The 21,772-nt window shown below is 46.1% G+C and overlaps 1 protein-coding gene across 1 annotated transcript in view; it reads right to left on the bottom strand.

Moving 5' to 3' along the window:
• Positions 1-379: 379 nt before the first annotated feature.
• LOC115172777 (peroxidasin) overlaps positions 380-21,772 on the bottom strand; it is an 85,537-nt gene continuing 64,144 nt past the window's right edge. The window contains exons 15-23 of the mRNA XM_029730520.1: positions 20,653-20,810; positions 18,645-19,651; positions 17,757-18,253; positions 17,510-17,644; positions 17,114-17,322; positions 12,814-12,931; positions 12,534-12,666; positions 10,035-10,148; positions 380-2,922 (exon numbers count right to left, since the gene is read on the bottom strand). Coding sequence (XP_029586380.1) covers positions 2,749-2,922; positions 10,035-10,148; positions 12,534-12,666; positions 12,814-12,931; positions 17,114-17,322; positions 17,510-17,644; positions 17,757-18,253; positions 18,645-19,651; positions 20,653-20,810 — 2,545 coding nt within the window. The 3' untranslated portion in view covers positions 380-2,748. The remainder of the gene's footprint in view (positions 2,923-10,034; positions 10,149-12,533; positions 12,667-12,813; positions 12,932-17,113; positions 17,323-17,509; positions 17,645-17,756; positions 18,254-18,644; positions 19,652-20,652; positions 20,811-21,772) is intronic.

Here is a 21,772-nt window from a genome sequence, read left to right as displayed (position 1 = left end):
AAGCACAGCCATTCTCTAACCAATAACCGTGAATATAGTTTAACTCCACAGTGCCACAACACAGAAACTCACAGATAGATATCCCTTAGTTACACAGGGGATAGAGTTTCCACTACAACAGGTATTCATCAAACATGACTCTTATGTTCTTCATTTACGTCTAAAAGCCAAATTACAACTGACTAGGAATGGCTACATAGTACAGTACAGGATTGATGGCATTGGGCAAAAACTGGATCAGGTCTTAAGACATGCAACTCTATCATCAATCTGCTTTACACGAGGCAGTACTGTACATGTTTACCCATAATGACAGTGTTTGGCAACATATCTAAAGAGTAGCAGCACCCACCAGGGAAATAACAAACAAACATGGCGGTTGTATTTCAAATGTGGCCTATTTTTTATTATTGTTTTGAGAGGCATACATTACAGTGCAAACAATTCTTTGGCAAACTTACAATACAATTGTCAGATAGGTATCCACTTTGACCACTCACTTTGGGACAGTGTAGGTAAAGCATGTTCAGTCTTGCAGAGCAGTGCATTCCGGTGACAGTGGGGGGTTTGGGGAACAAAGGGGAGACCAGTAACATGAGGGTTAGAATGAAAATAAAAAAAACAACGAAAGGTACTCATTACAACATGGCTGAAGATGACATGACAACCAGCGATGCAGAGGAAGTGAGGTCACAGTGCAATGGGAGCCAAACCTGGGGTTGCATGCATATACAGACGCAGACACACACACACACACACACACACACACACACACACACACACACACACACACACACACACACACACACACACACACACACACACACACAGAGAAGCAGGAGTAAAAGCCGAGGTACTGCAGAGGAAAGTAGAGGGAGGAGAAAAGAAGGGTCTACAATACATAATGCTGTATGTATTCCATGTGGTATGATACCAATGTGCCAACATTGCTACTGAGCTCCACCACAACTACATGCTTGCCTTGACATTCTAGGAGAAACCCCAAATCCAAACAGCATACTTTACATACTTGTATCTGATTTATGGGCCTCTGTGTGTGTGTGTGTGTGTGTGTGTGTCCGTCAATGGGACACACTCTGTTGGCTGATTGTAACAGTAGGGAGCCTCCAGAAAATAAAGCAGCGCCAGATATTTGATTGACACCATCTCCCGTTCCACCCTACCCTCCCATCTGGCTTCCATTAGAGAGGAATGGGGTTCAGAGAGGTGGAAGTCTGCGCTTCACACACCCGGCCAAATGACGTCACCTCGCCTCCATATCCATCGTCTCCTAGGAACCTAAGAGACGAGAGCCAGGCAAGGTTTCTCACCTGCATTAAAACTACAGAGACCTGGTGATTGGTCACACACACACAACTCTCCAGCACACAGAGGAGAATAGTTACATCATAAGGGCTGAGTGCTTGGGAAGGGGAAAGGAATGCATGTGAGTGAGTGTCCTTCAGTAAACTAGAGCTGAGAAGCTGTGGGTTTGGTTATGAGAGCATCAGTTAGGGAGGTAAGGCTGCAGTCCTTTAATGTCTATGTGTGAGTATGGGCTAATGCTGGACAGAGGGGTAGACGGGACACTAGGGGTAGGACAGAGTACTGCTGTGGTAGGCTAGCAGTTGGCACTGAAAGAGCACTGATAACGTTGGGACAAAAATGACTACATCTCTACAGTGGTAACAAATGGCCTTTCACTGCTTTAACAACATGGAGTGTGAAAAAGCATTACATCTAGTAAAGAGCGGTTGAGCCAAATAGGAACATCTCCCCTTCCAACCCAACCCCAAGCCCCAACTCCAACCAACACCCCTCAAGTTTGTAAAAGTTTGACATTGCCTTGAGGAGAGGAGATAACATATCTAAATACCAGAAGTTATTTAGTTCACCAACAGTTGCCATTGAAGACAGATGTGATAACAAGGTAAAAATCAGTAGACATCTTTGAATTGCAAAAGGTTTTTGTAGGGCTTCACATTATCTTCATATGTTAGCAGGTGATACAAAAGGGAAAATACATATTCATAATATGATATAAAGCACCATAAACATTTTGAAAGCGGAAGTAATTTAGTACATAAAATGTCTCTCAAATGTGATTTTTTTAAGAACAAAAGGCACATAATGAGTGTATATTTGTTGCTTGCATATTGTAAAAAATAATAATAATACTTTGAAGTGTTGTATTTAGTGACTAAATCGTTAAGACAAAGGGGAAAATTAGCACCAGTTTTTCGGCATCTCTAACCTGAGAAAGCGTTTTGAGACAACATGGCCGACCCATGGTCGATCTAATGGCTGCAGTGCCATTTCCTCCTCTTTAAACAACACATTTGTTTCAGCCGCTTTGTGGGGCCTTCAAATGCAGTGGTGAGGTAACACTTCAGATCAGAGACCTCTGAGGGCCTGTTTGGAAGGCCCCGAGTGAGGAAGGGGTTTGTCCATCTGTCCATCCATCCAAATATTCCTCCATCCATTTATCCTTCCAGAAGGAAGCAGATCCATTGTGACTGCTCTCCTGTTGCCAGTGGATTTGAAACCAAGCCTCAGGCAGTTCGTTGGCCATGGGGGACATGACAATCAAAATAACAAAATAATACAAATGATGATTTTTCTAAAAACGATTAAAAAAACGAGGCAATTGGGTGCAGGTGGCTGTAAGGTAAGCGCACCATCAGGGTCTCTCCTTCTGTGTGTGTATGTGTGTGTGTGTCAGACACTAGGGCATGGGGCCCCTGAGGGTTATACGTGATGAGGGCTACCCGGCGCCTGGCTCCCTGTCTGGGTCTGGCTGTTACTGGCTGCTCCCTCTCCTTGGTTGAGACACACGGGGCAGCACAATCCTTTCAGCTTCACAGGCTCCTGGCACTCCACCGGCGGAGGACACGACTCCATGAAGCACGTCACCTGGGCATCCTGGAGGGAGGGAGTGGGGGAGGAAAGAGAGGGAGGGAAAGAAAGAAAGACAGAAAGAGAGAGTGGGGGTCGTCAGGTTTGGCATGAGAAACCGTCACCTCTGCCAGCAGTTGGAAAAGTGAGAGACTGGAGATTCATGAAGATAAAGAGGTGAAAAGATTCGGTCAAGCTGAAAAGTGACACTGTACATGGGTCTGCGGTGCCATGAAGTTGGTACAGCGGTGCAGGAGGTTGGTACTGCTGTGCCGGGAAATTAATACTGCAGTGACAGGAGGTTAGTACTACGGTGCCAGGAGATTGGTACTGTGGTGCCAGGAGGTTAGTACTGCGGTGCCAGGAGGTTAGTACTGCGGTGCCAGGGGGTTAGTACTACGGTGCCAGGGGGTTAGTACTACGGTGCCAGGGGGTTAGTACTGCGGTGCCAGGAGGTTAGTACTGCGGTGCCAGGGGGTTAGTACTACGGTGCCAGGGGGTTAGTACTACGGTGCCAGGAGGTTAGTACTACGGTGCCAGGAGATTGGTACTGTGGTGCCAGGAGGTTAGTACTGCGGTGCCAGGGGGTTGGCACTACGGTGCCAGGAGGTTAGTACTGCGGTGACAGGAGGTTGGCACTATGGTGCCAGCAGGTTGGTACTGCGGAACATAGACAGGGCTCTAACTCCTCTAGCTCCACAATGAAATAGGGTGCAGGCCAGGCAACAGGCTGTTAGCCAGCCTGCCAGCTTAGTGGAGTCTGCCACTAGCACAGTTAGCGTAGTCAGCTCAGCTTTCCCCATTGAGACCGTGTCTGTGCCTCGATCTTGGTTGGGCAAAATTAAAAATGGCGGTGTTCGCTTCAGTAATCTTACTAGTATAAAGACCTCCTCCATTCCTGCCATTATTGAAAGAGATTGTGATACTTCACATCTCAAAATTGGGTTACTTAATGTTAGATCCCTCACTTCCAAGGCAGTTATAGTCAATGAACTAATCACTGATCATAATCTTGATGTGATTGGCCTGACTGAAACATGGCTTAAGCCTGATGAATTTACTGTGTTAAATGAGGCCTCACCCCCTGGTTACACTAGTGACCAAACCCCCCGTGCATCCGGCAAAGGCGGAGGTGTTGCTAACATTTACGATAGCAAATTTCAATTTACAAAAAAAAAACAATGACGTTTTCGTCTTTTGAGCTTCTAGTCATGAAATCTATGCAGCCTACTCAATCACTTTTTATAGCTACTGTTTACAGGCCTCCTGGGCCATATGCAGTGTTCCTTACTGAGTTCCCTGAATTCCTATCGGATCTTGTAGTCATAGCAGATAATATTCTAATTTTTGGTGACTTTAACATTCACATGGAAAAGTCCACAGACCCACTCCAAAAGGCTTTCGGAGCCATCATCGACTCAGTGGGTTTTGTCCAACATGTCTCTGGACCTACTCACTGCCACAGTCATACTCTGGACCTAGTTTTGTCCCATGGAATAAATGTTGTGGATCTTAATGTTTTTCCTCATAATCCTGGATTATCGGACCACCATTTTATTGCGTTTACAATTGCAACAAATAATCTGCTCAGACCCCAACCAAGGAAGATTAAAAGTCGTGCTATAAATTCTCAGACAACCCAAAGATTCCTTGATGCCCTTCCAGACTCCCTCTGCCTACCCAAGGACGTCAGAGTACAAGAATCAGTTAACCACCTAACCGAGGAACTCAATTCAACCTTGCGCAATACCCTAGATGCAGTTGCACCCCTAAAAATTAAAAACATCTGTCATAAGAAACTAGCTCCCTGGTATACAGAAAATACACGAGCTCTGAAGCAAGCTTCCAGAAAATTGGAACGGAAATGGCGCCACACTAAACTGGAAGTCTTCCGACTAGCTTGGAAAGACAGTACCGTGCAGTATCGAAGAGCCCTCACTGCAGCACGATCATCCTATTTTTCCAACTTAATTGAGGAAAATAAGAACAATCCGAAATTTCTTTTTGACACTGTCGCAAAGCTAACTAAAAAGCAGCATTCGCAAATGGAGGATGGCTTTCACTTCAGCAGTAATAAATTTATGAACTTTTTTGAGGAAAAGATCATGATCATTAGAAAGCAAATTACGGACTCCTCTTTAAATCTGGGTATTCCTCCAGGGCTTCATTGTCCAGAGTCTGCACAACTCTGCCAGGACCTTGGCTCAAGGGAGATACTAAAGTGTTTTAGTACTATATCTCTTGACACAATGATGAAAATAATCATGGCCTCCAAACCCTCAAGCTGCATACTGGACCCTATTCCAACTAAACTACTGAAAGAGCTGCTTCCTGTGCTTGGCCCTCCTATGTTGAACATAATAAACGGCTCTCTATCCACCGGATGTGTACCAAGCTCACTAAAAGTGGCAGTAATAAAGCCTCTCTTGAAAAAGCCGAATCTTGACCCAGAAATTATAAAAAACTATCGGCCTATATCGAATCTTCCATTCCTCTCAAAAATTTTAGAAAAAGTTGTTGCGCAGCAACTCACTGCCTTCCTGAAGACAAACAATGTATACGAAACGCTTCAGTCTGGTTTTAGACCCCATCATAGCACTGAGACTGCACTTGTGAAGGTGGTAAATGACCTTTTAATGACGTCAGACCGAGGCTCTGCATCTGTCCTCATGCTCCTAGATCTTAGTGCCGCTTTTGATACCATCGATCACCACATTCTTTTGGAGAGATTGGAAACCCAAATTGGTCTACATGGACAAGTTCTGGCCTGGTTTAGATCTTATCTGTCGGAAAGATATCAGTTTGTCTCTGTGAATGGTTCGTCCTCTGACAAATCAATTGTAAATTTCGGTGTTCCTCAAGGTTCCGTTCTAGGACCACTATTGTTTTCACTATATATTTTACCTCTTGGGGATGTCATTCGAAAACATAATGTTAAATTTCACTGCTATGCGGACGACACACAGCTGTACATTTCAATGAAACATGGTGAAGCCCCAAAATTGCCCTCGCTAGAAGCCTGTGTTTCAGACATAAGGAAGTGGATGGCTGCAAATTTTCTACTTTTAAACTCTGACAAAACAGAGATGCTTGTCCTAGGTCCCAAGAAACAAAGAGATCTTCTGTTGAATCTGACAATTAATCTGGATGGTTGTACAGTCGTCTCAAATAAAACTGTGAAGGACCTCGGCGTTACTCTGGACCCTGATCTCTCTTTTGAAGAACATATCAAGACTGCTTCAAGGACAGCTTTTTTCCATCTACGTAACATTGCAAAAATCAGAAACTTTCTGTCCAAAAATGACGCAGAAAAATTAATCCATGCTTTTGTTACTTCTAGGCTCGACTACTGCAATGCTCTACTTTCCGGCTACCCGGATAAAGCACTAAACAAACTTCAGTTAGTGCTAAATACGGCTGCTAGAATCCTGACTAGAACCAAAAAATTTGATCATATTACTCCAGTGCTAGCTTCCCTACACTGGCTTCCTGTTAAGGCAAGGGCTGATTTCAAGGTTTTACTGCTAACCTACAAAGCATTACATGGGCTTGCTCCTACCTATCTTTCCGATTTGGTCCTACCGTACATACCTACACGTACGCTACGGTCACAAGACGCAGGCCTCCTAATTGTCCCTAGAATTTCTAAGCAAACGGCTGGAGGTAGGGCTTTCTCCTATAGAGCTCCATTTTTATGGAATGGTCTGCCTACCCATGTGAGAGACGCAGACTCAGTCTCAACCTTTAAGTCTTTACTGAAGACTTATCTCTTCAGTAGGTCCTATGATTAAGTATAGTCTGGCCCAGGAGTGTGAAGGTGAACGGAAAGGCTGGAGCAACGAACCGCCCTTGCTGTCTCTGCCTTGTCGGTTCCCCTCTTCCCACTGGGATTCTCTGCCTCTAACCCTTTTACAGGGGCTGAGTCACTGACTTACTGGTGTTCTTCCATGTCGTCCATGGGAGGGGTGCGTCACTTGAGTAGGTTGAGCCACTGACGTGGTCTTCCTGTCTGGGTTGGCGCCCCCCCCTTGGGTTGTGCCGTGGCGGAGATCTTTGTGGGCTATACTCGACCTTGTCTTCGGACGGTAAGTTGGTGGTTGTAGATATCCCTCTAGTGGTGTGGGGGCTGTGCTTTGGCAAAGTGGGTGGGGTTATATCCTGCCTGTTTGGCCCTGTCCGGGGGTATCATCGGATGGGGCCACAGTGTCTTCTGATCCCTCCTGTCTCAGCCTCCAGTATTTATGCTGCAGTAGTTTATGTGTCGGGGGGCTAGGGTCAGTCTGTTACATCTGGAGTATTCTCTTGTCTTATCCGGTGTCCTGTGTGAATGTAAATATGCTCTCTCTAATTCTCTCTTTCTTTCTTTCTTTCTCTCGGAGGACCTGAGCCCTAGGACTACCTGGCATGATGACTCCTTGCTGTCCCCAGTCCACCTGGCCATGCTGCTGCTCCAGTTTCAACTGTTCTGCCTGCGGCTACGGAACCCTGACCTGTTCACCGGACGTGCTTGTTGCACCCTCGACAATTACTATGATTATTATTATTTGACCATGCTGGTCATTTACGAACATTTTAACATCTTGACCATGTTCTGTTATAATATCCACCCGGCACAGCCAGAAGAGGACTGGCCACCCCTCATAGCCTGGTTCCTCTCTAGGTTTCTTCCTAGGTTTTTGGCCTTTCTCAGGAGTTTTTCCTAGGGAGTTTTTCCCAGCCACCGTGCTTCTTTCACATGCATTGCTTGCTGTTTGGGGTTTTAGGCTGGGTTTCTGTACAGCACTTTGAGATTTCAGCTGATGTACGAAGGGCTATATAAATAAATTTGATTTGATTTGATTTGATTTAGAAGGGTGTAATGCTGGCCATGGCGCCAGAACAGGGAAGAATGGGACAGGACAGGTGGATCCTGGCACTGGCATGGTGCTGAGTGGAGCAGTGATGGCACGCCAATGGCTCTGTCGATCTGATCATCTAGCCTGCCTCCAGGCAGTGTGAAAAGTTGTGGAAAGAGGCCGTTAATGGCAAACAGGCCTGATAAGCTGGGTGTGAATGTGAATTGTGAATATACTGTACACTTTGCACTGTGTGCGTGTTGAGGAGAGGGTGGTGAATAGACTGTGGTTGTGCAAGTCTGTGTGTGGTCTGTACATGTGTGTGATCTGTATGTACATGTACATCAAGTTTGTAGAGGCACAAGCTTCATGTAGTCATTGCGTGCTAGGAATATGCGACCAAATACTTAACTTTTGAAAACTTTAATACACATACAGTTGAAGTCGGAAGTTTACATGCACCTTAGCCAAATACATTTAAACTCAGTTTTTCACAATTTCTGACATTTAATCCTAGTAAAAATGCCCTGTCTTAGGTCAGTTAAGATCACCATTTTATTTTAAGAATGTGAAATGTCAGAATAATAATAGAGAGAATGATTTATTTCATATTTTATTTCTTTCAACACAATCCCAATGGGTCAGAAGTTTACATACACTCAATTAGTACTTGGTAGCATTGCCTTTAAAATGTTTAACTTGGGTCAAGCGTTTCAGCTAGCCTTCCACAAGCTTCCCACAATAAGTTGGGTGAATTATGGCCCATTCCTCCTGACAGAGCAGGTGTAACTGAGTCAGGTTTGTAGGCCTCCTTGCTTGCACACGCTTTTTCAGTTCTGCCCACAAATGTTCTATAGGATTGAGGTCAGGGCTTTGTGATGGCCACACCAATACCTTGACTTTGTTGTCCTTAAGCAGTTTTGCCACAACTTTGGAAGTATGCTTGGGGTCATTGTCCATTTGGAAGACCCATTTGTGGGTCTTTAACTTCCTGACTGATGTCTTGAGATGTTGCTTCAATCCAAATAATTGCCTCATGATGCCATATATTTTGTGAAGTGCACCAGTCCCTCCTGCAACAAAGCACCCCCACAACATGATGCTGCCACCCCAATGCTTCACGGTTGGGATGGTGTTCTTCGGCTTGCAAGCCTCCCCTTTTTTCCTCCAACATAATGATGGTCATTATGGCCAAATAGTTCTATTTTTGTTTCATCAGGCCAGACATTTCTCCAAAAAGTCCGATCTTTGTGCAGTTGCAAACCATAGTCTGGATTTTTTATGGCAGTTTTGGAGCAGTGGCTTCTTTCTTGCTGAGCGGCCATTCAGGTTATGTCGATATAGGACTCGTTTTACTGTGGATATAGATACTTTTGTACCTGTTTCCTCCAGCATCTTCACAAGGTCCTTTGCTGTTGTTCTGGGATTGATTTGCACTTTCCGCACCAAAGCACGTTCATCTCTAGGAGACAGAACGCGTCTCCTTCCTGAGTGGTATGATGGCTGCGTGGTCCCATGGTGTTTATACTTGTGTACTATTGTTTGTACAGATGAATGTGGTACCTTCAGGCGTTTGGAAATTGCTCCCAAGGATGAAATAGACTTGTGGAGGTCTGCAATTTATTTTCTGAGGTCTTGGCTGATTTCTTTTGATTTTCCCATGATGTCAAGCAAAGAGACACTGAGTTTGAAGGTAGGCCTTGAAATGCATCCACAGGTACACCTCCAAATGACTTAAATTATGTCAATTAGCCTATCAGAACCTTCTAAAGCCATGACATCATTTTATGGAATTTTCCAAGCTGTATAAAGGCACAGTCAACTTAGTGTATGTAAACTTCTGACCCACTGTAATTGTTATACAGTGAATTATAAGTGAAATAATCTGTCTGTAAACAATTGTTGGAAAAATGACTTGTGTCATGTACAAAGTAAATGTCCTAACCAACTTGCCAAAACTATGGTTTGTTAACAAGAAATGGGTGGAGTGGTTGAAAAATGAGTTTTAATTACTCCAACCTAAGTGTATGTAAACCTCCGACTTCAACTGTACATGTATAAGTGAATTTGTCCAAATACTTATGACACTTTCAAATGGGGGGACTAAATACAAGAAGTGATTTCATTTCTAAATGGTAAAACAGATACTGCATTAAAAAACCCTTTCTGTACTTTCGCTTCATAGGAAATATTTTGCATCTGAAATCTGAAATGCTGGAGTATAGAGTCGAATTAAAAGTTACAGCTTCACTGTCCAAATAAATACGTAGGGGAGTGTATGCATGTGTGTGGAGGGGTACATACTCTGCACTCGCATGTGGAGCACGGATCCTTCTTCCACCTTTCTCCGTCCGATCGCTCACGGCCCTCCTCATCAGTGCAGTCTGTCTTACTCAGACGAGCTTCAAGTCTTTTAATCTGCAGACAGACAGGAGGGGTTAATGGAGGTAGCACCCCCTCTGCTAACTAAAGCCCAGACCCCCCCCCCCCCCCCCCGCCCAATCACGTACACACACCCACAGCCCAACGTCTTTCCTGTAATGCGAGTCACGCGAACAAGCTAGACCGGGGCAGTTTTATTTAACCATCCACTTACAATAAATACACCCCCCCCCTTCAAAGACCCAGGCAGCACAGAGGGGCCAAGGGCAGGGCACAGGGCCCAGTCTGTTTAAATCATCTGTACCACTTACAACTTAAAGTGGAACTGACAGTGTTTTAGCAACATGAAATCTTATAAAAATCTGTTCATATACACCCCCAGGAAAAAATATGACGACATTTTCTGATGCTTAGATATGGTCATTTTCACATTTTCATACTTTCATAGAATGTTTGGGAATGACATACAGTAACACATTTGTAAAAATTCTGTAGCAATATATAGTGGGAAAGCGGCCGTGTGTGCGTTTGGACAATGAATAGACACTGCAGTAAATAAAACCAATTAAACCTAATAAAACCTCGATCAAACCTACAGCGTCGCTGTGCAAAATGGTACGCAGCATCATCTGGATATGTGTGCAACAAAAGTTCAACATTCACCTTCTGCTATCATTTCCGTCAAGCCGTCTACGCATACAGTTTCATGCATACGTTTGATACATCCTATGTATGCACCACACAGAATGCACAGCAACTGCCTCTGTAATGCAATGCTGCAAGGCAAACGCAGAGTTCCATTGGAAATGAATATACTTCTGGTGTACCAAAGCGCAATGACACTCTGTGTGATCAAGGCATAATAAAAACGTGTACGTTTTGTCCAGGACCGGACTCTACACAGACCGGTGCGCCTTGACCAATAAGAGCTGATATGCAAATAAGCCATTTGCTACACGGGTTGGCCATCATTCACTTTGAACTGGACTGTGTTTACAGACAGTAGCAACAGCGCGACATTAGACCATTAGAACACATTCACCAAAATACACCCGAATGGATTTCTGCGAATATGTAAATACCACGTGAGCCCACTTACATTTAGGAACTTTACAGTCCTATTGATCCAACAACCATGAACAGGTGTCTTTCCCTCCTTAAGATCAACAACTAATGTTAGCCAGAGAAAGATGAGCTAAAATCTAACGAGGGAATAGTAGATAAACACTCAAACTTTTTCAGCTTGTAGTTGACCATCAAAATTGCGCTGATAAACGATGGGGAATAGTAGCCCACTCGCCGTTCTGCAGCTCGCCTGCAAATGCAGGCTTGTCTCAACCCACGTTTTGACAATTGAATGAGAACTGCCCGCCCGCCCATTTAATTGATGCCAAATACATTGGATTGACAACTAAGAGATATGCATGCTAACTGTAGTTCAAGTTCAGCATAGCTAGCCAGCTAGCAAAGCGATCCTCATTTCTTGCTTGATAACCAAATGACACCTGCATCTCTAGCTGTAGCAACACAAAAAAACACGAGATGAGGGTAAAAAGTCACCCACTCGTCCAATGACATGACAACCTCCCAGCAGCTAGCTAGTTAACTAACGTTTGGGTCCGTGTTTTTAGCTAAATAAATAGCTACATAAATAGATACGCTTGTCTATAAGCCATGTAATGACTGACTTGTGATCATTGCCCTTGCTAGTTTGATTGTATTGACATTCCCAGCATTAGTTACATTCGTCCGTTTTGTCTAAAATAAAGAGTCATTGAAACTGAAACAGTACATCCTGAATGGGTAGAGGAAGCAAACAGTGTACCAGCCCAGCTGTGATTTACAACCTGATAGCAGGAACTACCAATAAATGTATTGGTGAATTATTTTAATTATGCATCGAACTGCATCCCTCTATTCGGCCAACAATGGAATTTGGAGTAAAAAATGATGCATTTTTTAAATCTCTTACAAATGAATTTTTTGCCTAAACTGGGAATTGTATATTTTTTACTGATATTATGATTGTCTGTTTGTTTCATATCTGCAAAGTAGTTAAAAACGCTGTACGTTCCACTTTAATCAAAGCCATGTTAGCCTGTTAGCCTACAGCACAGTTAGCTCTCCTTTATCCCATCCCAGTGTGCTACATGCTAAAATGCTCTACCATCAGGCAGCATATCCTGTTCAATCTGGGCACATACAATACCGGCTTATAGTGTTTAGATTCTACACTGTTCTGCATAGGTTCTATGTGTAAGAGTCTGAGCTGAATATGACTGGACTTGCAGTGTAGAGGAAGGATGTAAAGAAGCACTCAAATCACTATCCAACAAGTCTGTTGTTGCTATTTCAACGTGTGATGAGCTTAAAGAACAAATCCAGCAGATCTAGCCTTATGTAGTATACAACTGTTCTCACCTGCTTCCGTAAACCTGTGATAGTCTTCTGCATGTCCACCACAAAGTCTTGGAAGTCATTCAGCGAAGGTTCAATGCTTTGTTGCCAGGTGAGAGAGACATTCACAAGATTTTCAGGAGTGCCTTCAGCTGGGCTGAAATATAAGAAAACACATCCCAAAATACAACCTTATGTTATTATAGCATAACTTTGTGAGTTATAATAATTTTAGTCACCACAGTCGTTAGCTATGACGCAGAATGGTTATCACATTCAAGGAACTTAACGTAGCCAGAGGTACCTGCTGTTCTCCTGTATGCTGTTGGCTGCAGGCTTCTCCTCTGCAGAGCTCTGGTCCACTGACCTGCGCCCTCTGAAGTGGTAGGACAGGGCATTGAACTGACCCTTGGTTCTGCAGTCTGGGGGTACAACAAATCACAACTAAAACAATGGGGCAAATCAGGAAACTCAGATTACATAAAGATTAATTAAAGCTCTAGGCCCATGCCCTGTGCCGTCTTATCTGTGACGTGATCAGTGATGCAGGTGAGTACTGCTGAAGCTCTGCTACCAGTTTCTCTCTCACACCTTAGTACAGTGTGGTGGTAGATGGGGATCTGCCCTGAACACACACCACTTCATCTTCAGGTCCACCTTTCAACACACTTCAAAGAGCTTATCTAAGAGCAGGGCTACCAAGACGTCAGCCTCCCACACACCCACACACCTTATAGACGGTTTCCCTGACAACGTCACGAAAATGATGGACATGCATTGCAAAGGCCCTGTGTTATGATTCTGAATGGTCAGATAGCTAGCCACAATGACCAGAAGCTGCCATGTGGGGAATCGTAGGTGGTTTGTTTCAGCTAGTTGTATCTTGTTTTTGATACCTTGTCTTGTTTTGAGGTGTTTTGACTTATACCACATCTATGATAATATGGCAAAAATGTACCAGCTAGCTAACAACTGCAGCGATGTATTTGAGAGACAACAAGTGCTTATTGTGAAAATGCATTTATGTTTTCAATACATATGGAGACAAAATATTATTTACATGTTGCCAATAATCCTTTTCAAAGCCAACACCATCTACTTTGCCCCCAAGATGCTCACACCATCCTTATAATAGAAGAGCAATAAACCCCCTGACAGAAACCAGTTACACAGAGAGGCCCTGTAATTGAGGCCCTGTAATTAAGTGGGCTGTAACGTACACTGTGGGAGCTTCTCAGGTTGGGGTGATGGTAAACAAAAGCTATAAAACACATGTTATATGTGTGAAAAAAAACTCAGCTATATAATACTTATTTATCAAAAACAAAACTCTCGCTCACTCACATGCACGAAGAGAAAGGCACACACACACACACACACACACACACACACACACACACACACACACACACTTCCTCTTCTACTCTGACCCTCTCCAAGTCTGACCTTCTTCACATCTGACCCTCTCCACCTGTGACCCTCTCTATGTCTGACCCTCTCTATGTCTGACCCTCTCTATTTCTGACCCTCTCCACCTGTGACCCTCTCTATGTCTGACCCTCTCTATGTCTGACCCTCTTCTCCTCTGACCCTCTCCAAGTCTGAATCTCTCCACCTCTGCCCCCCCTACTCTGACCCTCTTCACCTCTGACCCTCTTCTACTCTGACCCTCTCCACATCTGACCCTCTTCTACTCTGACCCTCTTCTACTCTGACCCTCTCCACCTCTGACCCTCTTCTCTGACCCTCTTCTCCTCTGACCCTCTCCACATCTGATCCTCTTCTCCTCTCCACGTCTGACCCTCTTCTCCTCTTCTCTTCTGACCCTCTTCTCCTCTGACTCTCTCCCTATCTGACCCTCTCCACTGACAGGATATTCACTTTTTATTCGCTTTTCCCATGTTCATTTGTGAAGGCTGAGTGAACTCAGGGTCAGAGCCAAGAGAAAAAAGGAAAACAATCATCTAAGGATAAGAGACCACAGTCGTAAATGTAATCCCAAAATCATTACGTTCTCAAGGGACATTATCTGAGCTCATAGCATGGACTAGTGAAACTAGTTGGCTGTTGTCCAAGGCTGATTCTGAATAAAACATACGTGTATTATATTTCACTACATGAGGCAACAGTTGAGGGTGGAGGGAGAGTGGGGTGAAAGTAGGGTGAGTACACCCCCAGACCTCTCCACTTCACCCCCGTATCCACCTGAATACAAACGCTTTTAACTCAATAAACACTACTCAGTGTAAATCATGACATCATCTAAAACATTCAAAGGATCTAATGGAAAAGTGCATTGTGACTAGTGTGGCTCACAGTAGGGAGTAAATAGCTTAATATGTGTAATAGCACACTGCTCACAGAAGCCCTGTATTCTCACCCAGCCACCCAGAATAAGTGGCTCAGAGTCATCCACTCAGGGGTTCATTGGAGGGAAAATTCAGCTGCTCTCCAAAAGCCAAAACCTCTCCTGCACCCCCAGATACCAATTCCAACTTTCCAACAATTTCCTATAGCATATCTACTAGCCTATGCTTTGGCTGAAGAGAAGCAATACATTGGTGAATTGGTTGCACTGGTCATACATGTGACAACATGCTAACCAAATAATATATTTTAGTAGATGGGACGAGACAAACCCCAACTGAAAGCCCTCATACTCATACCTACTGTCATCCCAGTCATGTAGCCTACTGCTGGTTTAGTCAATGGAACCCTGGGATGGAATGTACAACATCAGGGCTTAACTCTCAATTTAATATGTAACCCTTACAATCACATGGCAATGTCTTAAAAGCCTGTTCATGTACCAGGAGGCTGGGGTCAGAGGGTAGTACCAGGAGGCTGGGGTCAGAGGGTAGTACCAGGAGGCTGGGGTCAGAGGGTAGTACCAGGAGTCTGGGGTCAGAGGGTAGTACCAGGAGGCTGGGGTCAGAGGGTAGTACCAGGAGGCTGGGGTCAGAGGGTAGTACCAGGAGGCTGGGGTCAGAGGGTAGCACCAGGAGGCTGGGGTCAGAGGGTAGTACCAGGAGTCTGGGGTCAGAGGGTAGTACCAGGAGGCTGGGGTCAGAGGGTAGTACCAGGAGGCTGGGGTCAGAGGGTAGCACCAGGAGGCTGGGGTCAGGGGGTAGCACCAGGAGGCTGGGGTCAGAGGGTAGTACCAGGAGGCTGGGGTCAGAGGGTAGTACCAGGAGGCTGGGGTCAGAGGGTAGTACCAGGAAGCTGGGGTCAGAGGGTAGCACCAGGAGGCTGGGGTCAGAGGGTAGCACCAGGAGGCTGGGGTCAGAGGGTAGCACCAGGAGGCTGGGGTCAGAGGGTAGTACCAGGAGGCTGGGGTCAGAGGGTAGCACCAGGAGGCTGGGGTCAGAGGGTAGCACCAGGAGGCTGGGGTCAGAGGGTAGCACCAGGAGGCTGGGGTCAGAGGGTAGCACCAGGAGGCTGGGGTCAGAGGGTAGCACCAGGAGTCTTGGGTCAGAGGGTAGCACCAGGAGTCTTGGGTCAGAGGGTAGCACCAGGAGGCTGGGGTCAGAGGGTAGCACCAGGAGTCTTGGGTCAGAGGGTAGCACCAGGAGTCTGGGGTCAGAGGGTAGTACCAGGAGACTGGGGTCAGAGGGTAGTACCAGGAGACTGGGGTCAGAGGGTAGCACCAGGAGTCTGGGGTCAGAGGGTAGCACCAGGAGTCTGGGGTCAGAGGGTAGTACCAGGAGACTGGGGTCAGAGGGTAGCACCAGGAGGCTGGGGTCAGAGGGTAGTACCAGGAGTCTGGGGTCAGAGGGTAGTAGGGAACAGTAGAGTAGGTAGCTGATTACATACAGCTCTCAAGACAAACACACTACCAAAATCTGAAAAAGAACCCATGGCATTTACTGTAATGTTGATCAAAGGTACATTCTTGACCCACTAATCAATTCCAATCATACCCAAGCCCTAACCTATACAGCCACAACTGGAGATCCAATCTAGCTAGTCAATGGACCTTTTCACTGTGATGAGACAAAGCCTGAAGACATTTGTATTATTTCATCTCTGTCCTATCTTATCTGGGTTTGTTGTTTTCACATGCAGGCAAATGACAGCAGTCATACAGATAGCACTGTCAGACAAATGCACAAAGCTTTTGTAAATGCAGTCTCAAACACTATGGGGCACTGACCAATTATTACCCAAAGCCTAGTCAGGTGCCTCCTAATCAAATGTAGAGCCTCTCATGTCCTGTTGCTTCCCACATCACATTCCACAGAAATAAGTGTCCAAACATTAACCCTGCGTAACCGTGGATAACCCTGTGTACCAACAGTACCAACAGTCTGGGTATCTTTTATAAATCTTTGAAGCAGTAAATCCTAAAATCATTCCATTCTGATGAAGAAGAAGAGGAAGTTGACTCAAGAGTATTGGACCATAGTTACACTCCACAACGTGCATAAAACAGCATCAACACAACCAATCCCAGAGACTCCCCATTCCCACACATCACTACTTTTCACCAAAGACATACAGAAAGACAATACACTATGTCCATGACAAAAAGTAGTGCACTATTTAAGGAATAAGGAGTCATTTAAAACAGAATGAATGTGTGTTTTATATTCTATGTTACCCACCTTCGCAGCAGTCCTGCCACATGCGCAGGTCAATGTTGGGGATGTCGTCACAGCTGCCGTATCCGTGGGGCAGCTGTGCCACGCTGAACACGTCCTGCTGGATACGGGTGATGTTGTCCCCGTTGTCACACAGCACCCTCGTCAGAGACGCCTGCTTCAGCTGGGTCAGCTGGGCCGGGGTGAACACACCTGGGTTCTCATACCAGAACCTGGAAGCACAACCCAGGAGGAGAGGAGAGGATGGAAGGTTACATGTAAACACACACCATACAGACAAAACCTACACTGTGTCCATCTCTCTCTCTCTCTCTCTCTCTCACATCCTCCTAAAAAATGTGTTGAGGATGAGCATAATTAATTTGACAAGAATTGTTAGCTGAGGGGAAGTGAGCTCACCGGTCCCCATCTCTAAGGCGTTTGAACTGGGCAGCCAGCAGACACATGAGGGTGGGTCCCAGCCGGCTCCCAGGAACCAGGTCCTCAGCCATCAGAGCAGGGAACAGGTCGATGTTCAGGGGAGTGCCGTATAGCCTAGAGAGATAGGAATAGACAGACAGACAGTCACAGCACTGTTACTCAACCCCAACGGAGCCACAGCTGAAGTGTGTCTGCAAATGATTGATAGCTAAAACCTGGTTTGCACCTCTGCAGCTTCTCCCTGACTTGGGGGTTCTTGATCTCATTCCTCAGGTCGTCAAAGCTCTGTGCCGAGGTCAGGTTACAGAAGGTCCGGTAGTCATTGTAGGGCGGTATCCCATGATCCCTTCCTCTCTGGATGTTCATGGCGGCCAGGTCCAGCGCCACGGAGTGGGCCATGGAGAACAGCCTCTCCGTCAGCTCTGTGTTCAACAGCTGGGTCGACACGCGCATCTTCCCCGCCACGCCGAACAGGCCCCGCAGCAGGGGGTCGATGCCCCCCTCATTGACGATGCGGAAGGGGGAGAAGAAGGCACGGTGCAGGGAGATGTGGCCCTGGGGGATGGGCTGGAAGTGCTCGTCCAGCCGGTACAGGATGGGGTTGATGAGGGTGTGTCCGAAGCGGAAGGCGGCCGTGGCAAAGGCGTTGAGGATGCCGGCATTGATGTTGGGGTTGTAGCCGTGGTAGTCGCCAATCAGCTTCCTCCCCGCATCACCCATGACCTGAGGGAGGGGGTGACCATCATCATCATCACCAATAATAATAATTTACAGAGACAACACCTTTCATCAATCTGAAGACCTTCACAGGAACCTTGGTTAGATCTATATAGTAGAGTAGTCCTTACCTTGGTTAGAGTATGAGAGAGTACTACATCTATATAGTAGAGTAGTCCTTACCTTGGTTACAGTATGAGACAGAGTAGTAGATCTATATAGTAGAGTAGTCCTTACCTTGGTTAGAGTATGAGACAGAGTAGTAGATCTATATAGTAGAGTAGTCCTTACCTTGGTTAGAGTATGAGAGAGTACTACATCTATATAGTAGAGTAGTCCTTACCTTGGTTAGAGTATGAGACAGAGTAGTAAATCTATATGGTAGAGTAGTCCTTACCTTGGGCAGCCAGTGGTTGTAGGTAATGTGCTGCATCTGTGCGCCAACTATCTTCCTTGCCTCGTGGTAGATGGTGTCTCCGTCCCAGTGTGGGTTGAGTCTGAGCAGCGCTGTAGCTATGCGGTTGTGTTCCCTGAACCACACGGTGTGCATGGCTGTCAGACCCAGCTGCTCGTTGGCCCTGTGGTCTCCAGCCAGGAAGCAGGGAATGGGGCTCTCGTTCTCATCCCTCATACACTCTGTAGGGGGCCCCGTGGCGAAGGGTAGCAGGGGCTTCCCAGAGCGCTGGACGATGCCCTGCCTCAGCAGTCCCCTCTGACTGGCCAGGTCGCGGACCTCCTCTGACTCGTGGCGTGAGCTGCCGTACACGTTTGACGCGTCAATGTACGATGTCAGCTGGTTGATCTGTTCCCGTGGAAACACACTGTTCATGAGGAGTGATGTCATGCCGCTGCCGCACACGGGACTGGAGCGCACAAAGAACATGCAGCGTGCCCCGCTGCGCGCCTGCCGAGGGTCCCCCGGGGGGAACTGGATGGGGAAGCAGGGAGGGTCATTGGTGCACACGTTGGTACACAGCTGACCGTCTGAGAAACGTGATTGGCTGAGGGCGGCAACTGTGGAATCTAGATCATGGTCCAGGAACTGTCCCCACTGCATGAGCATGTGGGTGTAGTGGTCATCTGGGGTGATGGTCTCCGTGCCGATCATTGTGGTGGAAACGAGGCGGGGCAGAGGCAGGGCATGGCCGTTGTGATGACGGCTGCTGGCGCCATGCGGCAGGTTGAAGCCGTTGTCGTAGACTGACTTGAGGAGGCGCTGGAAAGCGGTGAGGGAGGCGCCCCACATGGGGTGCTGCAGGTTGTTGCAGGTGCCGTCGTGGCTGCGGTACTTCTGGTGGAAGCAGATGTCAGAACAGTTGTTGAAGCGGCGGTGGGCCGTGCAGCCTGACAGGTTGGCGATCACATCCAGGAAGTGAGGGGACACCAGGTCATTGTAGCGGAATGCTGGGGACGAAGGGAGGGACAGGAGGTGTACTTTATGGTGTACTGTATAAGGCCACATACAGAGGAAACAAGCACAGGGCTGTGTACTACACCACTACAAGAATATAGTTCCACCTAACAGAGGAGCATGTAGGCTACTAACGTTTGCCCTGGGAATGTAAACCTACATCTTGAGGGAAAAGAGTGTTCCTCTGACATGCGCTAACTCCCTGGGAAACTAGACAGCTCCTGTGTTACAGCTCAGTGTGTGTGTTTGTGTGATGTGTGAGGTGCTTTGTGTAACTCAACTCAATGGGGAAAAGTGAGACTTCCCGTCAGAAGTCAGCTGGCTGATGAAACATCAACAACCACCAACCCTCCCATCTCCCCCCGAATCCCACCCTTCCACCTCCACCCTCTGGTCATTCACAGAATCGATCCAGCCATACACAACCTTTGGGGTAGCAGTGTGTGGGGGGAGAGGGTGTCCCAGGTCAGATAGAGATAAACCAAACAGGCTACATTGTTTTTGCTGACGTGCAAAAGTTAGGGCCCGGTGTAACAATGAACACTTGACTGTTGTCATAACCAGTGAAAACACTGAGCTCTCTCTCTCTCTCTCCCTCTCCCCCTCTCTCCCTCTCAAATCCTAAATATGGGGGACCAGTCCCCCTGTTTGGGTCATCGGACACATTGCTCTTTCCAAATCTGGGATGGCTTTCACCCGTGACAACTGACCATATTAGGCATGACGTATCGGTAGTAAAACCCTTTATGAGCATCCAGTCAAATGCTCAGTGGTTCACTGGGTCAGAATGAGAAGAACATGTCATAAACATCTATCTACAGCCAGAGGTGTTTAAAAAATCCAACTGAAGTAACCCATTGAATGTTTGTGGATTGGGGCATTGGCATGTCCTCCTCACTTCCATACGTTCACATTGCATAGAAAGTCTGCTAACTCATAACTCAATCAAAACCTGTCCTCTTTATTCCATAGTGATGGCTGTCTGCTGTCTCACCTGTGCCGTTGGTGTCGACCATGAGGCCCCGGTTGACGTGGTTCTGGATGAGGAGCAGGGTTTGTTCGAAGATCTCCCCCGCCCTGGCCTGCTCCACTGTGTAGGGGTCTCTGGGGTAACGAAATAGGGCCAGCAACTCTCCAGGGGTACGAGGGTTACTACAGAGAGAGTGATGGAGGGGAAGGGAGGGGGGAGAGAGAGAGAGAGAGACCGAAGAGGGGTGCTTAGAGAGAGAAATGTGATCAGGTTTAGATTTCTAATGTTTTCTTGGCAAGTAAAACAACTCTAATGTGTCTACCAGTATTGAATGATGAAACATCCCTCCTGACCCAAATGACATGAGCAGGCAGTAAAACTTCAACATGCACATTCTCCTAACCAACATCACTTCCTTATATGGGCATCACATCCTTTGATGCCATCCCAATGACTACACTGTTATTTATGAGGTGCTTTGAACGTGTCATTTATAAACCATGACACACACAGACACACAAACACACACACACAGACACACACGAATGCACAAACACACAAACAAGCAAGCAAGCAAGCACACAAACGGGTTGGGCCAGTCCATGCCAGGCAGGGCACTACCACGTGCCTCCTCTGCAGGTCCCACACCCAACCCCAAATCAAAACAAATGGCTATCATTTAGAGACATACATAGCCAGATACATGGCCAGATACATGGCCAGATACATGGCCAGATACATGGCCAGATACATGGCCAGATACATGGCCAATGATGCAAAGCACATCCCCTTTTCCTCCTTACATATACGTAGTATTACAAAGAAATACGGTATGTATTATTCCAAATAAATACAGTATGTATTATTCCAAAGAAAAACAGTATGTAGTATTACAAAGAAATACAGTACGTATTATTACAAAGAAATAGAGTATGTAGTTTTACAAAGAAATACAGTATGTAGTATTACATAGAAATACAGTATGTAGTATTAAAGAAATACAGTATGTAGTATTACAAAGAAATACAGTATGTAGTATTACAAAGAAATACAGTATGTAGTATTACAAAGAAATAGAGGTATGTAGTATTACAAATAAATAAATACATATGTAGTAAGAAATAAAGAAATATGTAGTATTACA

The sequence above is a fragment of the Salmo trutta genome, chromosome 33, assembly GCF_901001165.1.
Source record: "Salmo trutta chromosome 33, fSalTru1.1, whole genome shotgun sequence".
In the NCBI taxonomy this organism is placed as follows: Eukaryota; Metazoa; Chordata; class Actinopteri; order Salmoniformes; family Salmonidae; genus Salmo; species Salmo trutta.
This window is presented reverse-complemented; position numbering and strand designations above follow the sequence as displayed.